This window comes from Prionailurus viverrinus, chromosome B4 (genome assembly GCF_022837055.1).
Source record: "Prionailurus viverrinus isolate Anna chromosome B4, UM_Priviv_1.0, whole genome shotgun sequence".
Lineage (NCBI taxonomy): Eukaryota > Metazoa > Chordata > Mammalia > Carnivora > Felidae > Prionailurus > Prionailurus viverrinus.
The window spans coordinates 73,609,567-73,634,653 of record NC_062567.1 but is presented as its reverse complement, the minus strand read 5'-3'; the positions used below and the strand labels follow the sequence as shown (position 1 = coordinate 73,634,653).

The 25,087-nt window shown below is 45.9% G+C and overlaps 1 protein-coding gene across 6 annotated transcripts in view; it reads left to right on the top strand.

The window, feature by feature from the left end:
* FMNL3 (formin like 3) overlaps positions 1-25,087 on the top strand; it is a 53,788-nt gene that overhangs the window by 7,076 nt on the left and 21,625 nt on the right. For 5 of the 6 annotated variants that reach the window (XM_047865286.1, XM_047865285.1, XM_047865282.1 and 2 more), the window contains exon 2: positions 24,391-24,474. In XM_047865286.1, the coding sequence (XP_047721242.1) occupies positions 24,391-24,474 (84 nt within the window). Of the gene's footprint in view, positions 1-17,179; positions 17,207-24,390; positions 24,475-25,087 lie in introns of those variants that run through there. The other variant, XM_047865284.1, reaches the window with a different exon arrangement.

Below are 25,087 nucleotides of genomic sequence, written 5' to 3'. Positions count from 1 at the left end.
GTATGTTGTTTTCCTTCCACAAGGGAGAATGAATCACCCAAGAAAGATGTGGCGCTGTCAAGCTGCCTCTCTGTCCTTGAGATACTCTAGTTTTCTTTCCCTCCCACCCTGCTCTCTACTCTTTTTATCTTTCAGAATCCTCCTCTTTCCAGATTCTCTCACCTTTTCTGTCTTTCATCCCCTCGCAACAAAGTTGTGGGTTGGGAGTTTCTGTGTGGGGTAGGAGAGGAACTGGATAGGGGTTTTTGGAAGTACCTTTCCCCTCACCCCCAGATTTACTAATTTGCATATTTCTCTCAGTTTATGAAGTACTCTGAGATCCTTAACGTGTTGCAAATAATGTTCACCACAAAGGGCTGGCAGAATTATTTACATGATGAATTTTGCCAGTAGAGGAAGGGTTTAGGCTGTTTACAATGTGATGGCTCAGTTCTTGTCCTTATCTCTTCCTCCTATCCCCTCCTCATCTCTTACCACCTTCCCAACCCCATCCAGAGTTGGGCTGGTAGCCTTGCCTCTGGTTCCCTAGAAGCATTAACAGAGCTGGTATACTCTTTTTTCCCTACTTGCTCATCGACCCAAGTCTAGACTAGAGAATGCCATACCCTCCTCCAGTCGCCCAGTGCTTCTTGAAGTAGGAGCTAGGGATGAGCCTTGTGTTTGGTACTTCATGAGATGGTTATCTTGTTTTAAGAACTGCTTACCTGAAGCTTAGAGTAGAGTTAGTTTCTGCTCAGTTTTTACAGGCTTCCTAGCAGGGAGCTGGGAAGCCAATCCCTAGATCTTCCCAAGTGTTTCTCATGAAACTTTTTAAAAAGCATCTATTCTGGGTGGAAGTAGCTGGTTTGAGACTTTTGCTGGCTCTTGCTGATTATTGGAAAGGAAGAGCATCAGTTTTGGAATCAGAAAACTTTTTGTTTTTCAAGTTTTTATTTAAATTCCAGTCACTTAACATACGGTGTGGAGTCAGAAGACATAGGTTCTGATCCCACTTTATTTATTTTTTAAATGTTTATTTATTTTGAGAGAGAGGGAGTGCACTTGCATGCATGCAGAGTGGGGGAGAGCAGAGAGAGAAAGACAGAGAGAATCCCAAGCAGTCAGCACTGTCAGCACAGAGCCTGACTCTGGGCTTGATCCCATGAACTGTGAGATCATGACCTGAACCAAGATCAAGAGTTGGACGCTTAACCAACTGAGTCACCCAGGCACCCCTCTGATCCTACTTTATAGCTTTTTTCCCTCAGCTGAATGACCTGAAGCTGAAAGCCTATAACATTTCTGAGCAAATTTCATTCTTTATGAAATGGGTAATGATAATACCTACCTGACAGGGTTTCATGGATATTTACAGTAGAAAACATAGTAAAAATACTTTGTAACCTATAACGGTTCTACCAGGAAATGTTTGTGTCATATACATTGCCCACTACACCAACTTCTGTTCCCAATAAATAAAAGTGGTTGTCAAGTGTGGGAGGTGTGATCCCAGAAGGGAGTTTTTGGAAACAAGTGGGGATATTTTGGTTATCACACTAACTGGGTGGTGCTATTGGCACTTAGTGCCTGAGGGTCAGGGATGGTAACTATCCTACAGTGTTTGGGTCAGTCAAGCACAGTAAAGAATGATCCTGTCCACATGCTGATAGCACCCCCACTGAGAATCCTCATCTACTAATCTGTACCTCCATTGCCTTGTGTCTCACTTGGGGATGAAGCTTCAGGTGCAGCGAAAGTGAAGGCACAACCATAGTTTTTGGTACTTTCTTGATTTTCCCTGTTATGCCCTCAGGCAAGACGTGGACTTCTTTTGTAACTTCTGTCTTTAGGTTTAAGGCCTGATTCCCTGATGCCCTCTGTGCTTTGGGCCCTACCCTAAAACTTACCAAGGAGCAGTGTGGGGTATGCATACTCCACTGCTGACCTTTACCCACCCCAGATAGCTCCTTAAGCCAGGGTAAAAATTCTTTTAGGTTGGGAATATGTATGAGAGATCTTTCAGCAATGCTTCTGAATCTTTTGGGTAACAGGCCCTGTTTCGAATCTGATTAGACGTGTGACCCCTGGTTCTCCCTGCCCTAATGCATATGTGCACACACAATATTTTGGGGGGTTAAAGCTTATTCTTGGATCTGCTTAGGAATCTCTGGCTTTGAGCCTAGAGTAATGGGAAGGTAGAGCTGAGTGAGTACCAGATACAAGTACTCTTGATGTTTTGTAAGGAGAAGCCCTGGTTATCAGGTCAGATGAAATGACGTCTCTTGGTGGTGGTTCCAAACAAGAGAGCTTGATCAAACTTGGCTGACTCCCATTCAGAGGGAGATATTCTGGCCCCTGGACATTTTGACTTAATTTTGATTAAGGACACTGTGTGGTGGGGTCTTCCCTTTTGAGCTATACCCTCAACCTCCAGGAACATCTAGGTAGGGATGACAGGATGTACTTTGATAAACCAGGGGAACCAGTGGCATCCTTGCAGGGAGACCCAAAGGTTAGCTCATATCCTGTGTTTGGAGGTAGTGCCATATAGGCCTAAATTCTCTGGGAATATCCAGGCAGTCGGCTTCCCAGGGTGTGCCTGAGAGGGAACTGTGAACAACCAGTCTCTAGCAGTTAAATCCTCTTGCTTTCTACCTTACAACAGCTATTGCTACTGCTACTACTAAAAGACTTTTAAATGACCTGTATGTTTTTTGGCTGCTTGGAATATTTCATAGTAAAATCTCTGAAGAAAAATTCAGATCTTTTAGGGGCCTTATTATGAAAAAAAGTTTTTTTTTTTAAGACAGCATTAAAAACATTTTCTTCTGGGTAGAGTCTCCCATCTCATCCTCATAGGAATAGATCAGTTTCTGGTTTCCACCAAATGCCTCAATTTAACTTGCCTAGGTTAAGGAAAGAGAATTAACATTTGTTGGGTATATGCCACATGTTCTACATGCGTTATGTCAGTTAACTTGTCAACAACTCTGTGGGGCATTTATTTCACTTCTATTTTACAGGTGATGAAACCAAGGCTCAGAGCGGTTAACTAACCTGGAGAAGGTCTCTACTTAAATGTCATTTACTTAGAGAGGCCTTCAGCAAAAATTTTTAGTTAGTTTTTTTTTTGTTGTTGTTCATGTTGAAAGGACTGCTAGAAATACAACTTTTAAAAAATGCTTAATCTTTGATTGTATACATAGATTTGTATAACGCATAGAAACATGTCTGGAAGGATACAAATAGAGCTAAGAAGAGTGGTTATCTCTGGGATGGAAGGGGGAACCATATTGGAAGGAACAGGAAATCAAAGGGAATTTAATTTACCTTTATCTACAGTGTTTACATTTTTTACAAGGAGAATGTACTTATGTGTTACTTATGTAATTAAAAGTTCAAGGAAAGGAAAAAAAATTCTTAATCTCACTAGAAGTCAAGAAAATGAACATTTAAAATATACACTTTATGCTAATCATCTAGCAAAATTTTAGAGATTGATAATGTCTGTGGTTGTCTTTAATAGTACAATAATACACTATTAATGGTAGGGTAACTTAGTAGAGGCATTTTAGAGGGCATTTTATAGTGTCTATCAATTTCAAATGTGCATACCCTTTAACCAGGCCATCTTCTAGGAAACCATCCTACAGAACTGTTTACACATGTACATGAAGGTACATGTAAAGAATCCTCAGGGCTGCATTGTTTAACAGTAAAAAACTGGGAACAACCCAATGGTCTATTTTGTGGTCAAATCTGTTTCTCTTCCATTCACCTAGTTACTTAAGACAAATGCTGGGAGTCATCCTTAATTTTTTCCTTCTCCCTTTCCCATACCCTATCAGCAAGCCCTGCTGATTCCATTTCTAAAAATATGGCTCAGATCTACCCATTCTCTCTATCTCTACTGCCACTGCCTCAGTCCAAGCAATATCAGCTCTTACTTGTATCACCAACCAACTGGCCTCCCAACTTCCCCTATTGCCCCCATTCCCCTTTCTCCATCCCCCTATTAATTCTTCATAAAGCAGCCAAATTTAAAGTCTAAATCACATAGCATCTTTCCGCTGCTTAAAACCTTTAATGGCTTCCTTTTGTACAATAGAAAAAAAGCAAACTTCTGGCATTGGCCCTTAAGATTTGTACATTGTTTGGTCCTGCTGACCTCTTTGACCTCACTCACCCTCCTGTTTACCAAGCTCCATGTTAGCCTTCTTTCATTTCAGTACAAGCTCCTTTCTGTCTCAGGGCCTTTGCACAAGCTGTTTCCTCTTCTGGAATGCCTCTAGATCTCCAAATGACTTGATCCAGCGTATACTTCAGGTCTCAGTTAAAAAACAAAAATACCGCCTATTAAAAAAAGCCACCTCTCAGAGAGGCTTCCTTCACTTATTATTCTCTATCTTAGCATCTTACTAATTTTTTGTATTGTTTTTTTATTTTTAAATTATTTGTTGATTACTTTTTATTATCTGTCTCCTGAGCCTGTTGACTCCATGAGGGTGGAGACTTTATGTATGCTTATCACTGTACAGCCAAATAACTGGCCCTGGGTAGGCACTCAGTACATGGCTGTGGCTGATGGGAATCTCCAAGCTGTGTGTGTTTGTGTGTAAATATAATCATCTAAAAGAGCAATTAAAAGAAGACTGCGTATAATGCTTTATAAGTCGCATATGTTTATATGTAAACATATAGAAAAAAGGCCTGGAAGAGTCAACACCAAACTGTCAATTGTGGTGACCCTTGGAGGGGAATGGATAGAGTTGGAGGCTGAACAGTGACTTATTTTTTATTCTGTAAGCTTTTGATTTGATTGAAAAAAAAATTTTTTTTATAATATGTACTTGTGCATTTATTCCTCCTCTGAGGCAAAAGGGGGAAAAATAGGGGAGGAATACTCAACTTTTATTGCAAAGTAGAAAGTTCCTCCTTCTTATTCTCTGCACTAAGGCAAAAGAAGAGCAGAAGAGAAAGGACACCAGTGGGGTCAGCAACTGGCCGCACCCCATTCCCTGCCCTGTGCTGAGCTGGCACTAGTTTTTAGAGTAGAAAGAATCCAGGAGATGCTCTTCTGCCCTGAGGCTGTATTTTAAATTCTTTAATGCCATCATGATCTTGGTCCCTAGATGTAGCCAGCTTGTGTATTTTTAGCCTCTTTTATTTCTAGGACAGTGAAAGCTGCAGCTCCAGCCTTAGCAGAGCTGTAGCAGGTGAAATCAGCAAAGAGAATAAATGTGAGCCCTGGACTTCACTGCAGCTAAGTTTCTCAAAGTCAAGTCAGTTTAGCAGCCCTGACCCCCAGGGAAGCCACATTCTCTAGATTCTTGTCTCCCAGGAATACAGATAGCTAATCATGTTCATAGCTAACATTTCCTGAGTGCTGATGGGGTGCCAGGCACGGTGCAAAGCTCTCCACACATCATCTCATTTAGTCATCACAATTGTATGAAGTAGTTATTATTATCTCCATTTTATAGGTGAGGAAGCTGAGGACCAGGGAGGCTCACTTAGGATCACACAGTTAGTAAGTGATAAAGTCAGGATTTGAATCCAAGCAGTCTGACTGCAAGCCCATGTTCTAAACTATGGTTTTCTTCTCTTTCCAGAGTCAGCCCCTTGTCCTCAGTGCTGCTTTGGAGGGGATTGTGTAGATTAAGGCAGAATATAAGGGAAATTCCAGAACAAGTTTTCCTCTGCTAAGAGGTGTGGTGGGAAGATTTGGACTTGGGAATCAGCTAGACTTATCCCACCAGGACATGGGCTATTCAAGTGTTTGGTTTTGGTTTTCGTTTTTGGGGGGATTTTTGCTTTGTTTTTTACTCACTATGTGCCAGAGATATCATTGGGTATACGCTGGTGGTGAAAAAACAAGTATCACCTCTGCCTTTGTGGAATTTAGAGGGAAAGACAGATATTAAGCAAATAAATACTTAATTGCAAATTATGATAATGTGCTTAGAGGCAAAGAACAAGTCGTTAGGAGAGTGCATAACAAAGACTCCCCCTAAATGAAGGCCAAAAATGACGTTGGAAGTTTAGGAGAGATTTTCTGCTTTCATTTCATTTTTCTGCCTTTCTTGACTTATTAAGAAAATGTGTCTTGGGTGCCTGCTATAAACATAGCACTTTCCTGAGTACTTCAGAGAATTCCAAAGAAATAGAAGACAATGATCACTATCCAAGTCGGAGAGACAAAATATATACTTAGAACTGTACTTTGAATAAGTGTGTGTCATCAGATTGTCTACAAGACTCTTTGTGTACCTCAGTCTTATCCATAACATGTGCATCTGGTCACATGCATTTGTGAAGGCCAAATGAGATCGTGAGGTGATGGGGTCACACAGTTACAAGTACAGAAGGATTGGAGAGTTAGGGAAGGATCGGTGTGGCAGAGGATTGCTAACCAGGCAGTACTCTAAGAAGGACAGGGACTTCCAGTCAGGTCAAAAGGTGACAGGTGTGGATCAGGAGTTAGGAGGCTGTTCTAGGCCAGAGCAGATGGGAGGAGATTAAAGAGATTAAAGAGGAAGAATGAGGCAGCCATGTGAGGGGCAGCCAGGAGCTCTGCTGCTGGGACAGAGGAGCCTAGTTACAGACAGAGGCTGAGCTTGGATCAGGATGGATGATGGGCAGTTCACAGAGTTTTGTCGGAAGAGTCCCTGATTGGTGGAAAAGGCTGTGGAGGCCTTCTTGCCTAGGCTTTCAGTGGGGAATAGAGATTAGTTGGTAAGTGGTTCATAGCCATTCATGGGTTTGCTCTTTAAACTGAACAATTGAAATATAGGAGAAATGAATGGTGACTCAGTCCTTATAGGTTACAAAATCAGAATAATTTCATGTAACTATCACTGGATAGAGGATGATCCATATGTTACCCCTGAACTGCAGAAGTCCAAAAATTTAGAGGATTCCATTTCTAGTCACCAGGTTTTGGGCATTCTTTCCTTTGCCAAATCTCTCTTACCTTCTTTTAGTATGAAATCTTATCTTGCACTAAATAATTTATATTGTTAACAATGTCTTGTTCACAGTAAGTGCTCAATAAATGTAGCTCATTGTATAGTAACAGTATCTAGTGTTTGTGAGCCGCTTTCTACCTCCTAGTGTTTTCTTGCACACTATTGGGGTGGAAGGTAGAAGGATGGTACCATACCCTCTTCCAGCTAGTCATCCAGGCCAGATGCCTGGGAGTCACTCTAGGCTACTGTTCCTCTCACCTTCTCTCCATATGTACTGCCAGGCCATAGTTGGTCCTCATCAGTTACCTGGTCTGTTGTAACAGATTCCTTAGTGGTCTCTCAACCCCAGTCTTGCAGACCTACCTGCACTGACCCCTCACATAGCCATATGTAAAGACCTCGGGGAAGGGTTTTCTAGGAAGAGAGAACAATCTATGCAAAACCAGAGAGTGGGAAACAGTTCTGCACAGTTGAGGACCTGCAGGAACATCAGATTGGTTTACAAGAATGCTGGAGAGAGGTGAGCAGGGCCTAGGTCACGGGGGACCTTGTCAGCCTTGGTAAGGAGTTTGGATATCAATTGTAGAGGGAGTGACCTGATCTGCTTTATAATGTTAAGAGTTCACTATGGCTGTTGTGTGGAGAGTCCCGGAATCTGGCTCCCCTCTGGGCAGTGTGGTGGCCTGAGTGATACCAGGCTCCTCACTCGACTTTGCCCAGCAGAGTGATCATGCCCTCTGTCCTTTCAGGTTTGACTGGTGCCCAGTCCTCACTCCTATACCCGCCCTCAGGCCAGAAAGGGCAGTGCCTGTGCTAAGCTGGCCTCAGTGTTTGGCGTGCCTGCCAGTGGCCTGAGCCTATAATTTGGCGGGTTGGCTGGTTACAAAAATAAAAAGTGCGACCTATAACTAAAGCTGAGTGGATTCAGTAAAGAGGGAGCTTTTAATTTGCAGAGGTCCTGGGCTGTATTTAAGTGGAGGAGAAATGTGTCTCCTCCCTAAGAGCTGCTCCATTTTCTCCCTTTAGTACCTGCTCTGGGGAGGGTTGGGGTTTGGGGATCTGGGGGGTGAGCTGTGCAAAAGTTTAGGGGGATATTTGGAAGGGATGTAAGTGTCCAACAACAGGTTTGATGGGGCTTCCTGCAAAGGCAATATTATTCAGTCTTCTTATGTAGCCCACTGGGATAGAAGTAGAGTTTTTAAACGATTTATTTGTTTATTCATTCATTCAGTCAGTCAGTCAGTCAGTCAGTCATTCAACAAAGTTTATTGAGTGCTCTGTATCTTAGACACTAGGGATACCATAGTAAATGAAAGAGACAAACTTGCCTGGCAGAGTTCATGCTGTTGGGGTGAACAATAAACAAATGTATAGGTATGCAGTGTAATGTTAGGTAGCAGTAAGTGCCATGGAGAAGAAGAAGGTAAGAAGAGTTATAGGGGCAATATTTTAGATAAGGTGGCAAGGCACTTTTGGGGGATGAGGTATAAGAGAAAGTGAAGGACTACTTTCTGTAGACTCTGGATCCCAGCTCCTGAGGGAGTGTGTCTCAAGAAGGGGGCTCCCTCTGGCAGCACAGCGAGTCTGGACAAGGGTCAGATTAGCATTCATCTGGAGGCACAGCTGGTTCCTAGCCCCAAGTGGGTCCCTGTCAGAGCCTGTGGTCGTCTCTTTCCCCAATCCACTTGTCAAAGCGGTTCGCAGGGCTGGGCAGGGTCTTCACTGATTGTAAATAGTTACTTATCTTTCAAGGGCTCCTCAGGCCTGATTCTCAAGATTTCCTCAAGTCATTCTGTGTGTTCTTAGCCAATGGAAGAATAAGAAATCTGACCTAGGAAACTGCAGGGAGTTCAGGGATTCCTTTTGCCTGCTCAGCCAGGCCTTTTGCAAGAGCTTTTGGGCTCAATGAATCTGGATTTGAACCCTGGTTCTGCCAGTTATTATCTCTGTGACCTTGGGCCAGGGCCTTAACTTCCTTGAGCCTTAGTTTCTTTATATAATCAGGATAATAATACTTCTAGGGATTTTGTGAGGATTAAATAACATATATAAAGGATCCAGGGCAGTGTCTGGGATACTGGGTGCTTAATAAATTTTAAGTAGAAATATTCTAAGACCACTAACCTCATAAAGTAAGGGATTTAGTATTAAGGAGCCCAATAAGAATATTCAAGAAGTATGAATTATTGTTGATGGGTAGGGATTGGTTTTATGTACCTCAAGTGGTAAAATCACTGAACTGCCCACCACGCGGTAGCCACCTTGCTTTACCACTTGACGACGTTGGCCTTGTCATGACCTATCCAAAGGCCTTAGGATCTCTAGGAACTGGCATAGCCCTTGACCTGCCCTTTAGCACATTTCATTTCTTATACAGCCGTGGAAGGATCAGACTTTAAGAGCCTTCTGGACTGGGGCATTTAGCAAGGCCAGAACAGTTAGCATAAGCCTGCCCAGGTCCAGACGTGTGCTCCTGGGACAGTACTGAACCCTGGGGTGGTAGGGGCCACTCTTATGTGGGTTCATTTGTAGATTGGAGATCACATACTCCCCTCCCCTCAGTGGCAGCCTTAGAGTGAGGCCCATACAGTGTTCTAGAATGGATGGATGAGAGCTAACTGGGGAAGAGTGTCTTTGTTTAAACCTTCTGTGTCCAGAATATGCTTGAGCCCCTTACTTTGGACAGGCTTCTTGTTTGTGGTTGTGGTTATTTTGTTTTTACTCACTGCTCAGCGGAATCAGCATCACATAAGCACTCATTATCCTCAGGCCCTGGCAGTCAGGGCACTTGGTGAATCCCTTGTAAAGTGCTCACGTCTGCAGATTATTTTCCAATGCATCTGGCATGAGTTCCAGAATGATGGTCCAATAGCAGCTATTACTCGCTCCCTTTGGGTTGGCTAATTACTGCTGGCATCATGGGTGACTAAGGAAGTAAGAATCTGTGCTTTTATGGGACAACTGGTCCTGGTGAGCTCCCAAGGCATTTACTTGTCATTTCACCAGAATATTCTTGTTAAAAGTTTTGAGCATAAGCTCAGGAGGTGTGAGGGGTAGCCAGCTAGACAGTGTCTAGTGGCATTTGGCTTCTCCATTGATTCTTTCCAAGAATTGTAAAGAAATCATCTAGGACCTGTTGCTGCAGATGCCCAGGGAAATATCAAGATGGTGTCATAACATTATAAAAATACTACCAGCTGCTTCCGATTGTCTTGGAAGCAAGAGGGCAGGCAGCTTAGTCCATCCTTATTCTGTGGCAAGGCAGGCAAAGATTCCTGTCAGTGCTCTGGAGGGCCTCTGAGGCTGTGAACTGAGAATGGTTAAGGTGTCATCTTCCCTGCCCGGAGAGGGGAGAAGGACACAATGCTAGCCCTCAGAGATTTGCTGAGTGCAGCCTAGCCTTCATTCACTCAGTAAGCATTTATTGAGCACTTAAAATTATGTTAAGTGTTAAGAAAAGTAAAGATGACTAAGACCATGTCTGCCCCCAGGAGTTCAGTCTAGAGGGGGAGACAAACACACTAAACATATAATTGCAGTATACGGCTTGGGAAGTGCAATGGTATAGATAATGCAGGAGCATCTGGGGAGCACAGAGGAGAGGTGGGGCTCAGGGAATGCTGCCTGTGGGAGGAAATCTATGCTGGCTAAAGGGATAATTAGGAGTTGGAGAGAAGTGTAGGAGAGAAAGCATTCTAGGTAGAGGAGACAGCATGAACAGAGGCAGCATAGTGAGGCAGAGCAGATAGGTTGAGAATCCTCATGCAGCCACTTGAAGTCATTGAATTGTAAGGTGTCAGGCAGAGTGGTGGGAAAGAAGACAAGGGTCGTAAGGAGGTTTTGAATGCCGTGCGGAAGGGACTATACTTCCTACTTTTTGTACAGAGTGGCATGGTCAGATTTTGAGTTGTGGGTAGGTCAGTCTGGCAGCCATGGGTGGGAATCAGAATTGGAGGTGGGCCGCCGAGTGGGAGGCCTTGGTAGTGGAGTGATGGCAGTGGGTCTGAACCAGGGCTGGTATGTGTGATGGAGACCATGGGACAGACTCGATAGATAGTTACCAAAATGAAATTTGGGGGACTTGGGGTGCCTGGGTGGCTCAGTTGGTTGAGTGTCTGACTCTTGATTTTGGCCCAGGTCATGATCTTAGGGTTGTGGGATCAAGCCCCAGGTCAGGCTCTGTGCTGCGCATGGTGCCTGCTTGAGATTCTCTCCCTCCCTCTCTCCCTACCCACCCCCCCCACAAATTGAGGGGACTTGACAATTGATTAGATTTGACATTGGGAAGATGGAGATGAGGGACAAGGGAGGAATTCAGGATGGCACCGGGTTTCTAGCTTGCTAGGTTAGCTAGATGGAGGTTCCACTGGTTAAGAACATAGGAGAGAAAATAACATAGAAGGAAAAGTGATAAGGCCATTGTGAGACACATGAAGTTGAAGAGCCTGTGGAAGTCCAGGTGGAATGTCTAATGGACTGTTGGATATTTAAAGCTGAAACTCAAAGGAGAAGTCTAGGATGGAAATAAGTATTTGACAGTCATCTGTGTCTACTGGTCAAGTAAAATTGGGCCTGAAACATTTTCATGCCTTTCTCTGTATCCCCACAGACAGCACAGCCCTTTAAGTGACTGGGAGGGACAACAACTAGGACATATTCACTATCACAAGGAGAGGACAGACTCGGTAGGAAGAGTGGTTAGTTGAAGGGGCCAAAAATAGAGATTTGTGGTAGAAATCAGACCTCAGGTTTGCACACTACTGGTTTAACCTGAGGAAGTCAGGAGACAATGGGGAAGTGATTTGAGATAAGGTGGAACACTAAAGTCAGCTTAGCAAAATCTCCAGAAAGTTAGAGGAATTGTTCCAGATCACTCAGCAGGGTGCCTTAGTCAGTGATGCATTTGTGTCTCCCTGAATTCTGGTCCCAGCTTTCCTGTGAATCCCCTGGGTGACTGATGGTGTCTCGGTCTTATCTTTCAAAGGGGAGTGTGTGCAACTGCTTTAACCTAGAGAATTAAGAAACGTATAAATAGATATATTAACCTATGCTGTTCCACTCTATATAGTCTCACTTTTATGTATTTAAAAAAATTGTTTTAAATTTATTTTTTAATGTTTATTAATTTTTGAGAGATAGAGAGATGGACAGAACACAAGCAGGGGAGGGGCAGAGAGAGAGAGGGAGACACAGAATCTGAAGCAGGCTCCAGGCTCCAAGCCTGTCAGCACAGAGCCCAATGCGGGTCTCGAACCCACAAGCCATGAGATCATGACCTGAGCCGAAATTGGATACTCAACTGACTGAGCACCCCGGTGCCCCCCACTTTTATGTATTATAAAGCTATGAAATTGTATTTTGAATGGGTGCTTAGAAGTTAACTCCTGGAGCTGCTCATCCCAGTTACTGTTTACAGAACTCTTCTCCCGTGCCAGGCACCATGCAAAATCCTTTTCATTTATTCATTCATCCCTTCATTTAATTCTTATAAGAAGTAGATACTATAATCTACATTTTATAGGTGAAGAAACTTAGGTTCAAAGAAATTTAATAACTTTTCCACTGTCTCATAAAAAGTACCAGGATTCCATCTAGGTCATCCCCGATTTCAAAGCCCACGCTGTTATCTGTAGCACTCTGAGTGTTTATTTATTTTTTAAATGTTCATGTATATATTTAGAGAGGGGGAAAGGGGCAGAGACAGAGAGGGAGAGAGATCCCAAGCAGGCTCTGTGCTGCCAGGGTAGATAGAGCCCGATGCGGAGCTTGATCCCACGAACCGTGAGGTCGTGACCTGAGCTGAAATCAAGAGTCGGATGCTTAACTGACCGAGCCACCCAGGTGCTCCAATAGCACTCTGAATGTTTTAAATGCCATTCATATATAAGGGAACTGTCACCACGTGGTATCCAAGAAGGCAGTTCCCTTGTCTCTTTGCGCTGTGTGGTCTTCTTCTTACTCTGGGACAGAAGTCTTGAACTTTAGGCGTCTGGCACACGTACCTTGTTTAGCTGGTTTTACCCCAGTCACGCTGGCCAGGGAAGCAGTGTTTAATAATCAACCAAAGCCAGTCAGACAAATCCCGGTGGACCTTCCCAAGTTAGAATGGAGATTTATATTTATTCATTTTTTTTGTAAAGAGATGGCAAGACATGGTAGAAAAAGCCATCCTGGCAAAAGTTATGTTGGAGGCCACATATCTGGATTGGAATCTGAGTTTTGCCATGTTCTGTGTGATCTTCAGCCAGTTGGTTTCAGCTTCTTAATTCTCTCACCAATTAAACAGGCATCACATTTACCTCCAGTGGTTATTGAAGGCGGTAAGGGAGATTATGTGAGAAAAGTGCCTGGCATGCAAGAGGTGCTCAGTAACCCTCTCCTCCCCATCTGTGGCCCTGAGTGAATATGGCAGTTAGGATGCCAGACATCTCAAGAAGCAGAGAAGATTCAGGATCTCTTTGGGTCATGGGGTGGGAACTCTCAGAAGGCTTCTGAGAGATGTTGTGTTTTGCTTGTGTGTGTGTGTGTGTGTGTGTGTGTGTGTGTGTGTGTGTGTGTTTCCTAGCTGGACAGTCAAATGAGATGTAAAAAATCTGGGGCACTCAAAGGTGCAATTGGTGTGTGGGCACCTACGGCACCTCTGTCAAGCTCTGGCCTTAAAGGCATTAGGGGGACAATGTTGGGAAGACAGCTTCGGTCAAGAGCATACCGGAGTCGTTATTGTTCCTCCCCGCCGAAGCACTGAGGACAGACCCCCATTTGAGAGCAATTGAGAAAGCAAGGAGAGACAGAAGACTTGTAGTGCCTCTCCCCAGCTCATAGGACTTGTGACAGATGTGTGCCCTTGTTGGGCCTCAGTTTATCCTTCCATAAAGCAGGAGTCATGCCCCTCCCACATACAGTCTGGAAGTAGGAAGGGATTCATTAAGTTTTATGGTTTGGTAATAAGCTCCTGGATTTATAATGAGACTCCTGGAAAGCCGGAGCCGGGTCCGTCGCCAGTGTACTGGGTGAGATGGAGTGCTGCCCCCAGCTGGCCTCCGCTGTCCACGTGGGTGGCCCACCGCACCTATTAAACTTGTTCTGGGTGCCAGACATTTTTGTTTAGGAAAAGCGTGTTCAAAGCAAAGTCCATGCCCTCATGGAGCTTACAATGTAGTTTGGGAAATAACACAGAATGTGAAAGGTGAATAACAATATGAGAGAGAAGTGGTTTTTCCATGACATCTTGTAGTTGAAGGATCTAGTACAGTACCTGGCCTAGGGTAGATGTTTATCAATTGCAATTTCCCCTTTCTTTGTAAATATGTAGGAGTTATCACAAAGGAACACATGTCTTCCAGTTGGCACAGTGTGTGATAACATAGAGGACACTAGAGTTGTTGAAGGTGTGACTGAATATGATTGTCAATAGGAGGTGAAGGGCAAAAAACCTCAAGGAAGTTCAGACAAAGGAGTGTGAAATCTGGGTGGTTTGGGGGAGGTTCCATGAGGAAGGTTGATTGTATTGATCCTGAAGGATGCGTACAATTTGAAAAGGCACAGAGAAGGGCTAATGTAATTCATTGTCTCATTGTGTGAGGTTACAAACTCAGGCTTTGGAGTCAGACCTGGGTCCAGATCCCAGCCCCACCACATACTTGCTCTGTGAACTGGGGCAAGTTCCACAGCCCTTCCAAGCCTTTGCTAACTCGCCTATAAAATGGGAATAATGCAGGGTGCCTGGGTGGCTCATTTGGTTGAGGGTTGACTCTTGGTTTTGGCTCAGGTCATGATTTCATGTTTCGTGAGCCTGCATCGGGCTCCATGCTGACAGTGTGGAGCCTGCTTGGGATTCTCTCTCTCCCTCTCTCTCTCTCTCTCTCTCTCTCTCTCTCTCTCTCTTGCTCACTTGCTCTCTGCCCCTCCCCTGCTCACTCTCCTCTCAAAATATTTTTTTTTTTAGTGGGAAAAATGCTAGTCCCAACTTCATAGAGTTGTTGTGAGACTTAAGTGAGATAATTCATATATAGTTCTTACCACAGTTCTGTGAATAAATGTTAGCTTTTGTCATTATTACTGTTTTCATTTTAATAGTAGTATCATTATTATCCTATTCATAGCCACCTACTTACCTTAGCTCCTAAGACCCTTTATGTTCTGGCTGTTCCCTGCCTACTGTAATTTCCTCCTATACACCATCATTTCATTATGGCAAATCACTTAGGGACTTCTGGACTTTTTATGATGTTTTGTGCTTCCAGGTCATGGAGATGCTGTTTCCTTGCCTAGAATATCACCATCTTCCCCTCTTTCATTGCCTTTTCCTGAGTCCTTCCTGCTTGATGTTTAAGACTAAATCCTATAGAATCTCTTCCAGGAAACCTTCCTTGGTCACTCTCTCCAGTTAGATGTTGCCTCCCTGGGCTCCTACAGCCCACGTGCAGCTTTTCACAGTAGTGCTGCCTACACTCACCCTCGTTTGCTTATCTACCTTGCCCTTTGGATGTAAACTTCCTGAATATAGGGATCCTGCCCTATTTATTTTTATATTCCCAGCTCCTAGCTTAGTGCTTGGCATATAGTTGTTTTCCAGCTAAATGTTGAATAAAAAACCCAAACAAACAAACCAACCAACAAACAAAAAAACGTAACTAGCATTATATGTAACATTTACTATCTAGGTTCTGATTTAAATGCTTTACATATGTTAACTTATTTGATCATCATAGCAACCCTATGAAGTAGATACTATTTTTACCTCCATTTTATAGATGAGGAATCTGCATCTCATAGAGATTAAATAATTCTCTCAAGGCCACATAACTGGTAAGTGGTAGAACCAGGATTCATGCCAGGACAGTGTGGCTCATCATTCACTGCTTTAACCACGCTCTGAGGTTGTGATAGGATATTTATTGGATGTCCAAGAAAGGGTGAGGAGACATTAGCCAAAATCACACCTCTATGAATACATTTTTAAAGGCATTAGTAAATGTGTGGAGACACTGTTGGGGTGGTGGTGGGTAACCTTCCCACTTTCACTTATGAAAGATTTGCTAGAAAAGGTGGGATTTCGCCTGTTCTTAATAGAAGAAGAGGCTTGGCTGACAGTTTGGAATGATCTCTCTAGGGTGTCATGGAGCAGAACACTTAAATCTAGGAAGAAGAAGAGTATATGTATGGGGAAATTGAAGTTGCCCGGTCTTTATAGAGCACCTACTACAGTGGTAAACAACCTGGTAGTGATCCCTCTGGTGGTGATCCCTGTGCTCAGGAGCCTGTGGTCTAGCAGGCTGTAAGAAGATGAATCTAATTATAGAGAAAGGCAGGGAAATGACTCAGATTTGTGACATGAACTGAAAGACAGAGTTTAAACTCAGCATGAGGAGTGGGAGCTTGCTGAGAGAGCTGCAGCATCTAAAGAAAGTGATTTGTGTTACAGTAGATGAGGCAGATTATAGGAGAGAGAACCCGGAAGTAGAAAGGGCAGTAGTGAGAAGTTGGATAATCCCCTCCAAAAATTACCAGGGGCCAAAAAAGAAGTTGGTGGTAGAGAGGTAGTAGCAGGATCAGTTACTTATTAAGCACCTGCACATGATTCAAAAAAGGAAAAGGCAGGGTGCCTGGGTGGCTCAGTTGGTTAAGCATCGGACTCTTGATGTCGGCTCAGGTCGTGATCTCATGGTCGTGGGATGGGGCGCTGCACTGGGCTTTGCACTGAGTGTGGAACCTGCTTGGAATTCTCTCTCTGGCTCTCCCTTGCTCACGCTCTCTCTCTCTCAAAATAAATAAATAAACATTTAAAAAAAAAAACAAAAAAGGAAAAGGCATAATGCCTACCCTCAAGACATTCATGTTCTAGTTGTGAGTAGAGGAAACACACACATGAAAGACACTATATGGAACACATTTAATTTGTGCTGAGGTCCATGATATCAGTGACCAGGTATTTTCTTTCTTGTTGCTTCACCCATCTGGACTTCATTTCCAAGGTCACGTCATGGTCCAGAGTAGTTGTTGAAGTTCTAACCATTATCTCTGCATTTCAACCAGCTGGAAGCAGAAAGGAGAAAAGAAGAGTATTCTCCCTCCTTTTAATGACAGCTCTCAGAAATCATACACACTACTTCTGTTTATGTCCCACAGGTCACATAGCTATACCTAAATGCAAAGGAAGATGAGAAATATATCAATGCTGGGCTGCCAACTGCTCAACTGAAATTTGGAGATTCATTACTAAGGAGCATGAGGAGAAGAAGTTGGGGCATAGCAAGCAGGTCTCTGCCATATCGTTTTTCACATATGATTACGCTTTGGAGCTCAGAAGAGGGGCTGATTATTTTAGGCTGGGTGGTCACGGAGCTGATGGATTTTGAGTCAGTAAGAGGTAGGGATTCAGGAGATTGGGGAAGCATCAGTTACAAGCAACTCCAACTACAAGCAAGAGTGGCTGTTCCAGAAGAGGACAAGGCTGGTCAGAGATGCCAGAGCCAACCCAGGCAGAATCCCACCTCTGAATCTCTTTCTTATTTTAAGATGTTAAGAGCAGCATGCCAAAGTTCAGGTTTTCTTCTGTGAATGATAAGAAGTGAGAGAAGATATCTTGTTTGAGAAGAGACATGGTTTATCTTATGTTGCTGAGAAGTTGAGAAATTTCATCCATGTGCAGGTTGGAGGAGAAGGAGGGCTGAAAGTAGGGATGCTAGCTGGAAGGTTATCCCAGAGGGTCAGGAGTAAACAATAAGGGCCTATCTGATGGTGATAGTGGGAATGGAAGGGAAGGTATGGATGAGAGGCCCTGGGAGGGATGTGCGTTGAGTCTCGGTAAGTAACAGGCTGTGGTCTGGGGAGAGAGAGGAAAATGCCCTTTGTGGGACGTTAGTATTGTGTCTTCTGAGAGGTAGCGCTGCCTATCAGGGCTCCCCAGGCAGGAGGGCAGAATATCATGAGGAGAAGGGGGCACCTTGGCTGTCCACAGGGAGAATGTGAGGCTCTCTGTCTCAAGCCTCCTTAGCTTTGGAAATCTAGCTGCCCCCAGCAGAATAGTTTCCATTCTGCGTAACTGGGGAGTGTGTGGGTCTGGCTAACCGCGAGGAGGGGCTGAGGAGCCAGCAGACAGATCAAGTTGCTGTGGCAGTAGCTTTTTAGCTAGGGCCTGGGGGCTCTGTTGGGAAGAGCTAACATGAGTTCCCCTACGTGAGCTTGTGTGCTCCTTGACCGAATAGGCCATAAGGGATGTCCTCAGCTGGCGTCTGGACGCCAGGTTACCTGACATCAGGTGTGAGGCCAACAGTGTGGCAAAGGTGGAATTGGGGATTTGCTGGCATTCGGGATGTGGCCAACTTCCTTTGCCTTCCAGGGTCGAATCTAAAGGTCCTCCAGGGTTAGGAAGAGGCCTTGGGGGTACGGTTATATTTGGAAAAAGCTACCTCTTTGATTGATGCTGGCCTTTTAGGGCCTCTCCTTCCTCTGACTTCCCTGGTGTGGGTTGCAGAGCTCAGCCCGAGACATCTGGTGAACCCATCTCTTTTTCCTCCAGGCTGCCCAGGGACTTGGCCCATAACTGCTCAGCAAGTCATTTCTGGTTATAGAGTCATCAGTGACCACAGAAGCACGTTCTCCAGTCAGGGCTCCAAGCCCTGTGAAAGCTGGCCTTCCCCTGGCAGCTCATCCCCAGAGCGATAGCTCCAAGGAAACAAAACCAGAAAGCTACACCTACCCAGTACAAACATTTAGTCGAGGAGCACCTACTTTTCTGATGTCCTCTGTCGTGAGGTGCCCCAGCAAATTTCCCCTAAGTGTGATAGGGCAGCTGGGGCCTAGAGGAAGCCGTGTGTGGCTAGAGATGTGTTGCATGTCTGCAGCCTGAGCTCCCTGCAGGAGCTTGCAGCCCGAGGGCAATGAGGAACAGAGGCCAACTGCACTCCTGAGGCAGCACCAGGGCTGGAGGCCTAGAATGCACCTCTTCTTATCCTCGAATTCTCCCATGTGCAGGGGGCCGAGTGAAGCGTTCACCCCCACCTCTCCCTGCAGCCAAGTGTCCTGAATCCATCTTGTGATTGCTTTTCTGCCACAGGACACGGTTCTTCTCCCAGAACCTTTTACAGTTGACTCCATTTCATTCCAGGCTGTCTCAAGTGTTATCTCCATACCTGAGTTCTGGAAAGAGGATGGGAGGGAGGCAAGGAGAGCAGTCTCCCACTTGACAGCAAAACCAGGCTCAAGTTGGTAAGGGCTGCAGTGAGACCTGGCCTCCTATCCGTTTGTTTCCTCCCCTGCACTACTCCCACCAGTTACAGGACTGGGGAAGAGTGGGGGGATGTAGAGGGGCTGCTCCGGACCTTCTTCCCTTTAGCTCTTGGATCTTTGATCAAACTCTGAGTTTTAGTTTGACTTTTTATTTCTTTTTGACAGGATTGTAGTTTGGGGGTGGGGAGTTTAGGAGGAGCTGTCCTGAAAGAAGATAAACAGTGACGCAGAGGCGGCAGCAGCAGCAGCGTAGGCAGTGGGCTGGGCCACCGGCCTGCCTGCCTGCCTGCCGTCTGGGCGGGCTGGGTGGAGGGCTCCCGCCCTGCACACTGGCCAGCTGGCTTGTGTTAAAGCGCTGGCTGAAAATAACTCTCATTGTCTGGGAGCTGCTACTGCGGCAGGGCTGGCTGTGGCCGCCAAGGGGGCTGAGGCGGCAGAGCTGGTACCTCCCACCTCCTTGGGCTCTTGCCCTTTGGGATCGATGCCCAGCTGGCCACAGCTGTGGCTGCTGCCCACCAGTAGAGATACGTGGAGGGCAGGTTGGGCCACTCCTAGTGCTCTGTCCTTTTGGCAGCTGGGGTTGGGCCTTTGTGCCTGGTGTTGCTTGCTTTGCTGTTGGCTTGGGCAGAGTTGTTGGTTTGTGAGAGAACGCAGGGCGGGAACACAGGGCGGGAACGCAGTGCTCCAGCTCCTCCTACAGCAGTCTCCTGGGCTCCCAAACCTTGTGCCTCCTCACCATATTCTATCTCTGCCCATCTGTACAATGGGCTGATCTGTGGGTGCCTAAGAGGACTTGTTGGCAGCTGTGGCCAGGGGCTCGGCAGCATGTGGTGCCCAGGATAGTGCTTCACTTAATCTCTGGGGAAGTTCTAGATTCAGCTTCTCAGACTCCCCACCCTCCATGGGCTGAGCACGGGGACTGGGGCTACCATACCTGGGAGAAGTGTCAGCCATAAGGCACTTGGTGGGAGGTGGTTCTGAGAGGGAAAACACTGAGAAAACCAGCCCACATTCTATATTTGCTCAGAATAAACAGTCTCTACCTGCCTTCCCTAAAGACTCCAGAATCCCCTTCGCAGGAAAATTTCAGACATCCCTCTTCATGCCTCTCAGAGGAGCTGGGCCAGCGTTCGTCTCTGTTCCTAAGATTTATCATGATTGACGGACCAACAGAAACAGGAGTTTTTGGTCCTTCCTATTTCTGTTTGTTGGGTTTTCCCCAGACCCGGCCCAAGGAGACTGACAGAGTCAGGGGTGAGTCCCAGAGCAAGACCCACACCTTCAAAGGAAACTCCAACCCCACCGGCATTTCCCTTCCCCAGCTATGGGAAGGAAATGAGGAGGGGCTAACTGGCTAGGGGTACAAAGCAGGAAAGGGAAGGGAACCTCTGTGACCAGAGCCCCCTCATTCCTCCTTGGCTTCACTGGGGCTGACAGGGGGTGGGTGGGGAGTCAGGAAGCCTTGCTGGAGGGACTGAGCCCTTGCTCTCACAGAACCCAGGAGGTGGTTAGGCACTGATCAGGGCTCTGTGCCTGACCTCAAACTGGCAGTCAACCAGACCAGCCCTGCCGGAGAAGCATCAGACCCACCCCTTTCTGCTGCTTCCCGTTATAGGTTTTTATTATTAGATTTCTGGCCGGTTGCTCTGATTTAGGAATTAGTCTCAGAGTTGCTTTCGGTGTGAGTTCATCTTCCCCTTCTCCTTCCATCTCTCTGGGGTCTCCCCCTCCCTCCTCAAGGATGTTGGTATATAATTGTCTCCTAGTCTTAGGGATGGGAGGGCTGAGAGGGTGGGGGTAGGTATAAAGGATTACTCTGTCCCAAGCGTTGAGAAGCAGTGCTGAAGGAGGGACAGAGGCAGAGATAGAGACGACCGAGAAGCCAAGAGGGGTCCTTGGGATGTTAGAACATTACACCGGATTCTCAAGAGGAAGGGGAACAAAACTGTTGAACACCCACAGTGTTCCAGACACATATGGACATAAAATATTTATCATTTAATCCTCAGAAAATCCTGTGAAGTAGTGAGATTATCTCTGTTTTATGGATGAGCTTTGAAGAGCCCAAAGTTGATCTTGGGCTCTCTGACTCCACAATTGGTGCCTCTGTTCCAAGACAGCTGCACCCCCTTTCTGTTCAGCAAGGGTTTCAGTGAGGAGTTAGCAAGAATTTAGCCTAGCTGCTGCCTTAAGAGAGCCCACAGTCTCTGTGGAACCACTGAACAAAAATGTCAAGGAAACACACCTTTGAGACCGGAACATGTCAGGTTTGTTCCCTGGCTATCCCCGGAACTCAGGAAGTTGTCCTTCCTCAAGACGTCAGAAGCCTGCTGGACTCACACACGTTATCGATTAGAGTCAGAAGCCCTAATGCCTTTGTCTGGCAAGGAGAGAAACCCATGGTGGGTGGCTCCCACCCCACAGCCAGGGACTGATTTCTTGTGGGAGTGCTGGAGGCTGAGGGAATTCCCCCACCCACTTCCTTCCCCATCACACTTGGGCCCCACAGAAGCAGAGAAGCAGAGACAGCATCACTGTCTAGAAAGTGCCACACAAAGCTCTAGACTGGAGGCTGTGGGCTTGTGGTCACAGCTGATTCATGCTTTTGCCACCAGTGTCCATACTCCGGAAGGCCATCTCTCCTGGGCATCTAAAGTTTTACCAGGTCCCTGAGGTGCCTTTTCCAGGCTCTTAGGCTAGGGTTCCCAAAGGGGGTGACTTTGTTCCGTCTCCGAAGCCCTGGGGGCACCAGACATTTCCTCCCCAGTTCACCTGGGGAGGTGGGGATGCGCGAGGCCGCAGCAGCTGATAGTGGGTGGCTGAGGAAGTTGGTGTAGACAGGATGTGATGTCTGCCACAGTAGCGGCAACCCCACCCCGCACCGCCTTCTCCGCCAGTCACTTTCTTCCAGGGGAGACAACTATTTTCTATTTCCATGGCATAGACTTAGGAGAAACAGGCAGAAGACAATGAAGTGCTCAAGATGTGCACAGAACCAGAACCAGGCCTGAGGTCTGTTTCTGCTCTGGTCTCATTTAGGCTTAGCTGGCAGCAGCCTGGCTGTGGTTAAGAGGGAGACATTGGTCTAAGCTCACCTTCAACCTTTGGGTCTCTGTTCTGTTGTGGCCTCTTGCCCCTGTCCTCTTCTCCACACAGACATGCTGATATTGGCCCTTAGCCTAGGAGTTGCAGAGAGAACATTCGGGATTGTATTTGCCCAGCCAGCCATCCCTACTGCATCAGCAGTAGGGGGATTTGATTAGCCCCTCTTTCCTGCAGGAGTTCAGGCAGACTAGCAGGGCAGCGGAAACCATGAGGAGGGGTATGATGGGTGATCCTCTTCCCCTTCTTTCTTCTCTCTCCCGCCCCATTTTGATATTCCTAAACACTGAGCAAAAATCCCAACCGTACTCCTTTTTTGAAGTGTAGTGGAGCTGGGCCCATTACTCAGAACCAGGATGTCTTAACCTTAGGTTTACCATCCACTTACTCTCCACTAGGTGCCTATCATGGTATTAGACATTATCAGGGGTTGGAGACCATATGAATAGACACAGTCCTTTAGGGGTTAAGAGAGTGTAAAACTAGTTTAATAGTATGTGTGTAGATAAATACATAATAGATAAATCTAACAGAAATAAATGATATTTAAGGTTTTTCTTTCAGTTTCTTAGAATATGGAGGGCCGACTCCCAGGATACTCCCACTCTTCTGGAATAATGCAGGGCCTGTGTGACTCCCGAGGATCGTGGGTGCACACATTTTGTGTCCCCGGGGATGAGGATGTCAAGGAGTGGGCAGATGTAACCCAGTGGTCACGCTTGGGTGACCAGCGAGTTAGAGCTGAACTTGGAGCAGTAAGTAAGGGAGAGAAAGATGAGAGGAAGGCCTTTCAGGTGGCCTGCAGCGTGCTGGGGGAAGAAGTCAGATTTGTGGGAAGTCCTGTGGGTTACCAAACAGCCGTGGTACTTCAGGTAAGAGATCATATTTGATTCAGGAATATGGGGTGGGGGGCAGGTGCAATGATCTGCCTTTAGAGGCAAGGGCTATGACCTGCAACAAAGGCAGCCACGCTGGTTAGAAGAGAAGCTTGACTGGATGGGGGTAAAGGAGGGGAAGGTAGGACTGTTAGCCTGTGTGGGGATAGATCATGGGTGCCTTGGGCTTCCCTCACTCTTTATTCTTTCTTTATTCATTTAGCAAACAGTAGTGAGCAAAAGAAAATGACTCCTGGCCCCTTCCATAGTCTAGGTTAGAGTGTCTTTCAGTAAGGGGGTGGGACATTTTATTGTGTCTTAATTAATTGGAAGGTATGTCACAAGTAATTTGCTATTAATGATTAAAGTACTGAAATTTTGTAAATTATTTCCTTAGAAAAATGAGCAGTTACCTTCATGCTAAGGTCCTTCTCATGCATTTGTATCCCAGTATGGGGAAAAGGGGTAGACTCGTAGCACCTACATGGGCTGTGGCTGGTTCAGGATTCACCCTCGGTTGTGCACCATGCAGGAAGGCCACCCATCCCTCAGGCTGAGGGGGAAAAGCAGATTGAAAGTTGCTGCCTTAGGGCCGCCTGAGTGGCTCAGTCAGTTGAGCATCTGACTCTTGATTTTGGCTCCGGTCATGATTTCACAGTTCGTGAGTTTGAGCCCCATGCTGTGCTCTGTGCTGACAGTGTGGAGCCTACTTGGGATTCTCTCTCTCCCTCTCTTTCTGTGCTTCCACCACTTGTGTTCTCTCTCTCAAAATAAATACATAAACATTTAAAAAAAAAAAAAAAAAGAAATGTGTTGCTTTAGACAGGTGGCTTTCAAACTTTTTTGCCTTGTCCCATGTTAAGAAACACATGTTATGGCCTGACTTCTGTGTGTGCATATGTATATGAAATTACTTAAGACATAAAAGAAACAAAAGTTTCATGAAACATTGCAGTTAATTCTGGTATCTTCTAGCCTATTCTATTTTAATCTGTTTTCATTTTAAAATAAAGTTAATCTCGGCTCACTAAATTGGAAAACATTGCTCAACCAAACTGAATTAAATATGAAGGGGAGGCAGATGGACTGCCCTGCCTCTCTGAGCCTTCCTTATCAGCCACAGAGTGTGAGGGTGAAGCTGGGGGGTCCAGGAGGGAAAAGGTATGCATGCTTCAGCCTTTCTCTTCTCTGGGTGCAGGGAGCTTTCAGCCCATTGACTCAGGTTCTCTCCTCAGAGCTCCATGAACCTGCCTCCTGACAAGGCCCGGCTCCTGCGGCAGTATGACAATGAGAAGAAGTGGGATCTGATCTGTGACCAGGTACGAGGTTTGGGGCAGGTCCAGAAGCAGGGGTTGTGTCTTGGGCTGGACAAGGCAGCAGGGCCAAAGGCACTGACCATAGCCCTGGGGTCCCTCGAGAAACTCTGGCCTGGGCTTCACCTCGGTTCATGCTCGCTTTCTGTTCCAAGAGGATGCTCCCAACAGAGACCGGGCTGGTAGGCCAAGTTCCTCTCTAACTCCTACAAAGAGCTGTCTTGATTTCTTCCTGATGGGCAGGAGCCTGAGGAAGTTTGTGTAAGTCTGGCTGTCTGTCTGTCTGCAGAGGAGTGGAGTAGTTTTCCCCACAGACCCCGTTTCTGCCTCTCCTCAGGATGAGGGCTCTGCCTGGCAGGGTAGACCGAAGGACCGTTTCTTTCTCACTCTGCCCTAGACCTGCCTTTTCTCATTATTTACAGGCCTCTAGGAATGAGAAGACTCAGCCCCCTAGTCTTCTGTTCCCAAATCTCAGAACGTGAGGATGGAAAGCTCCCCAACATGAATGGTGTTTCAAGCTGGAAGAGAACATAGAGATTATCAGAACCAAGAACCAACACCCATGGCCTGGTTCTTTCCCTTGCACACATTTGGAGACCACAGGCCATGAGGTTCTGAA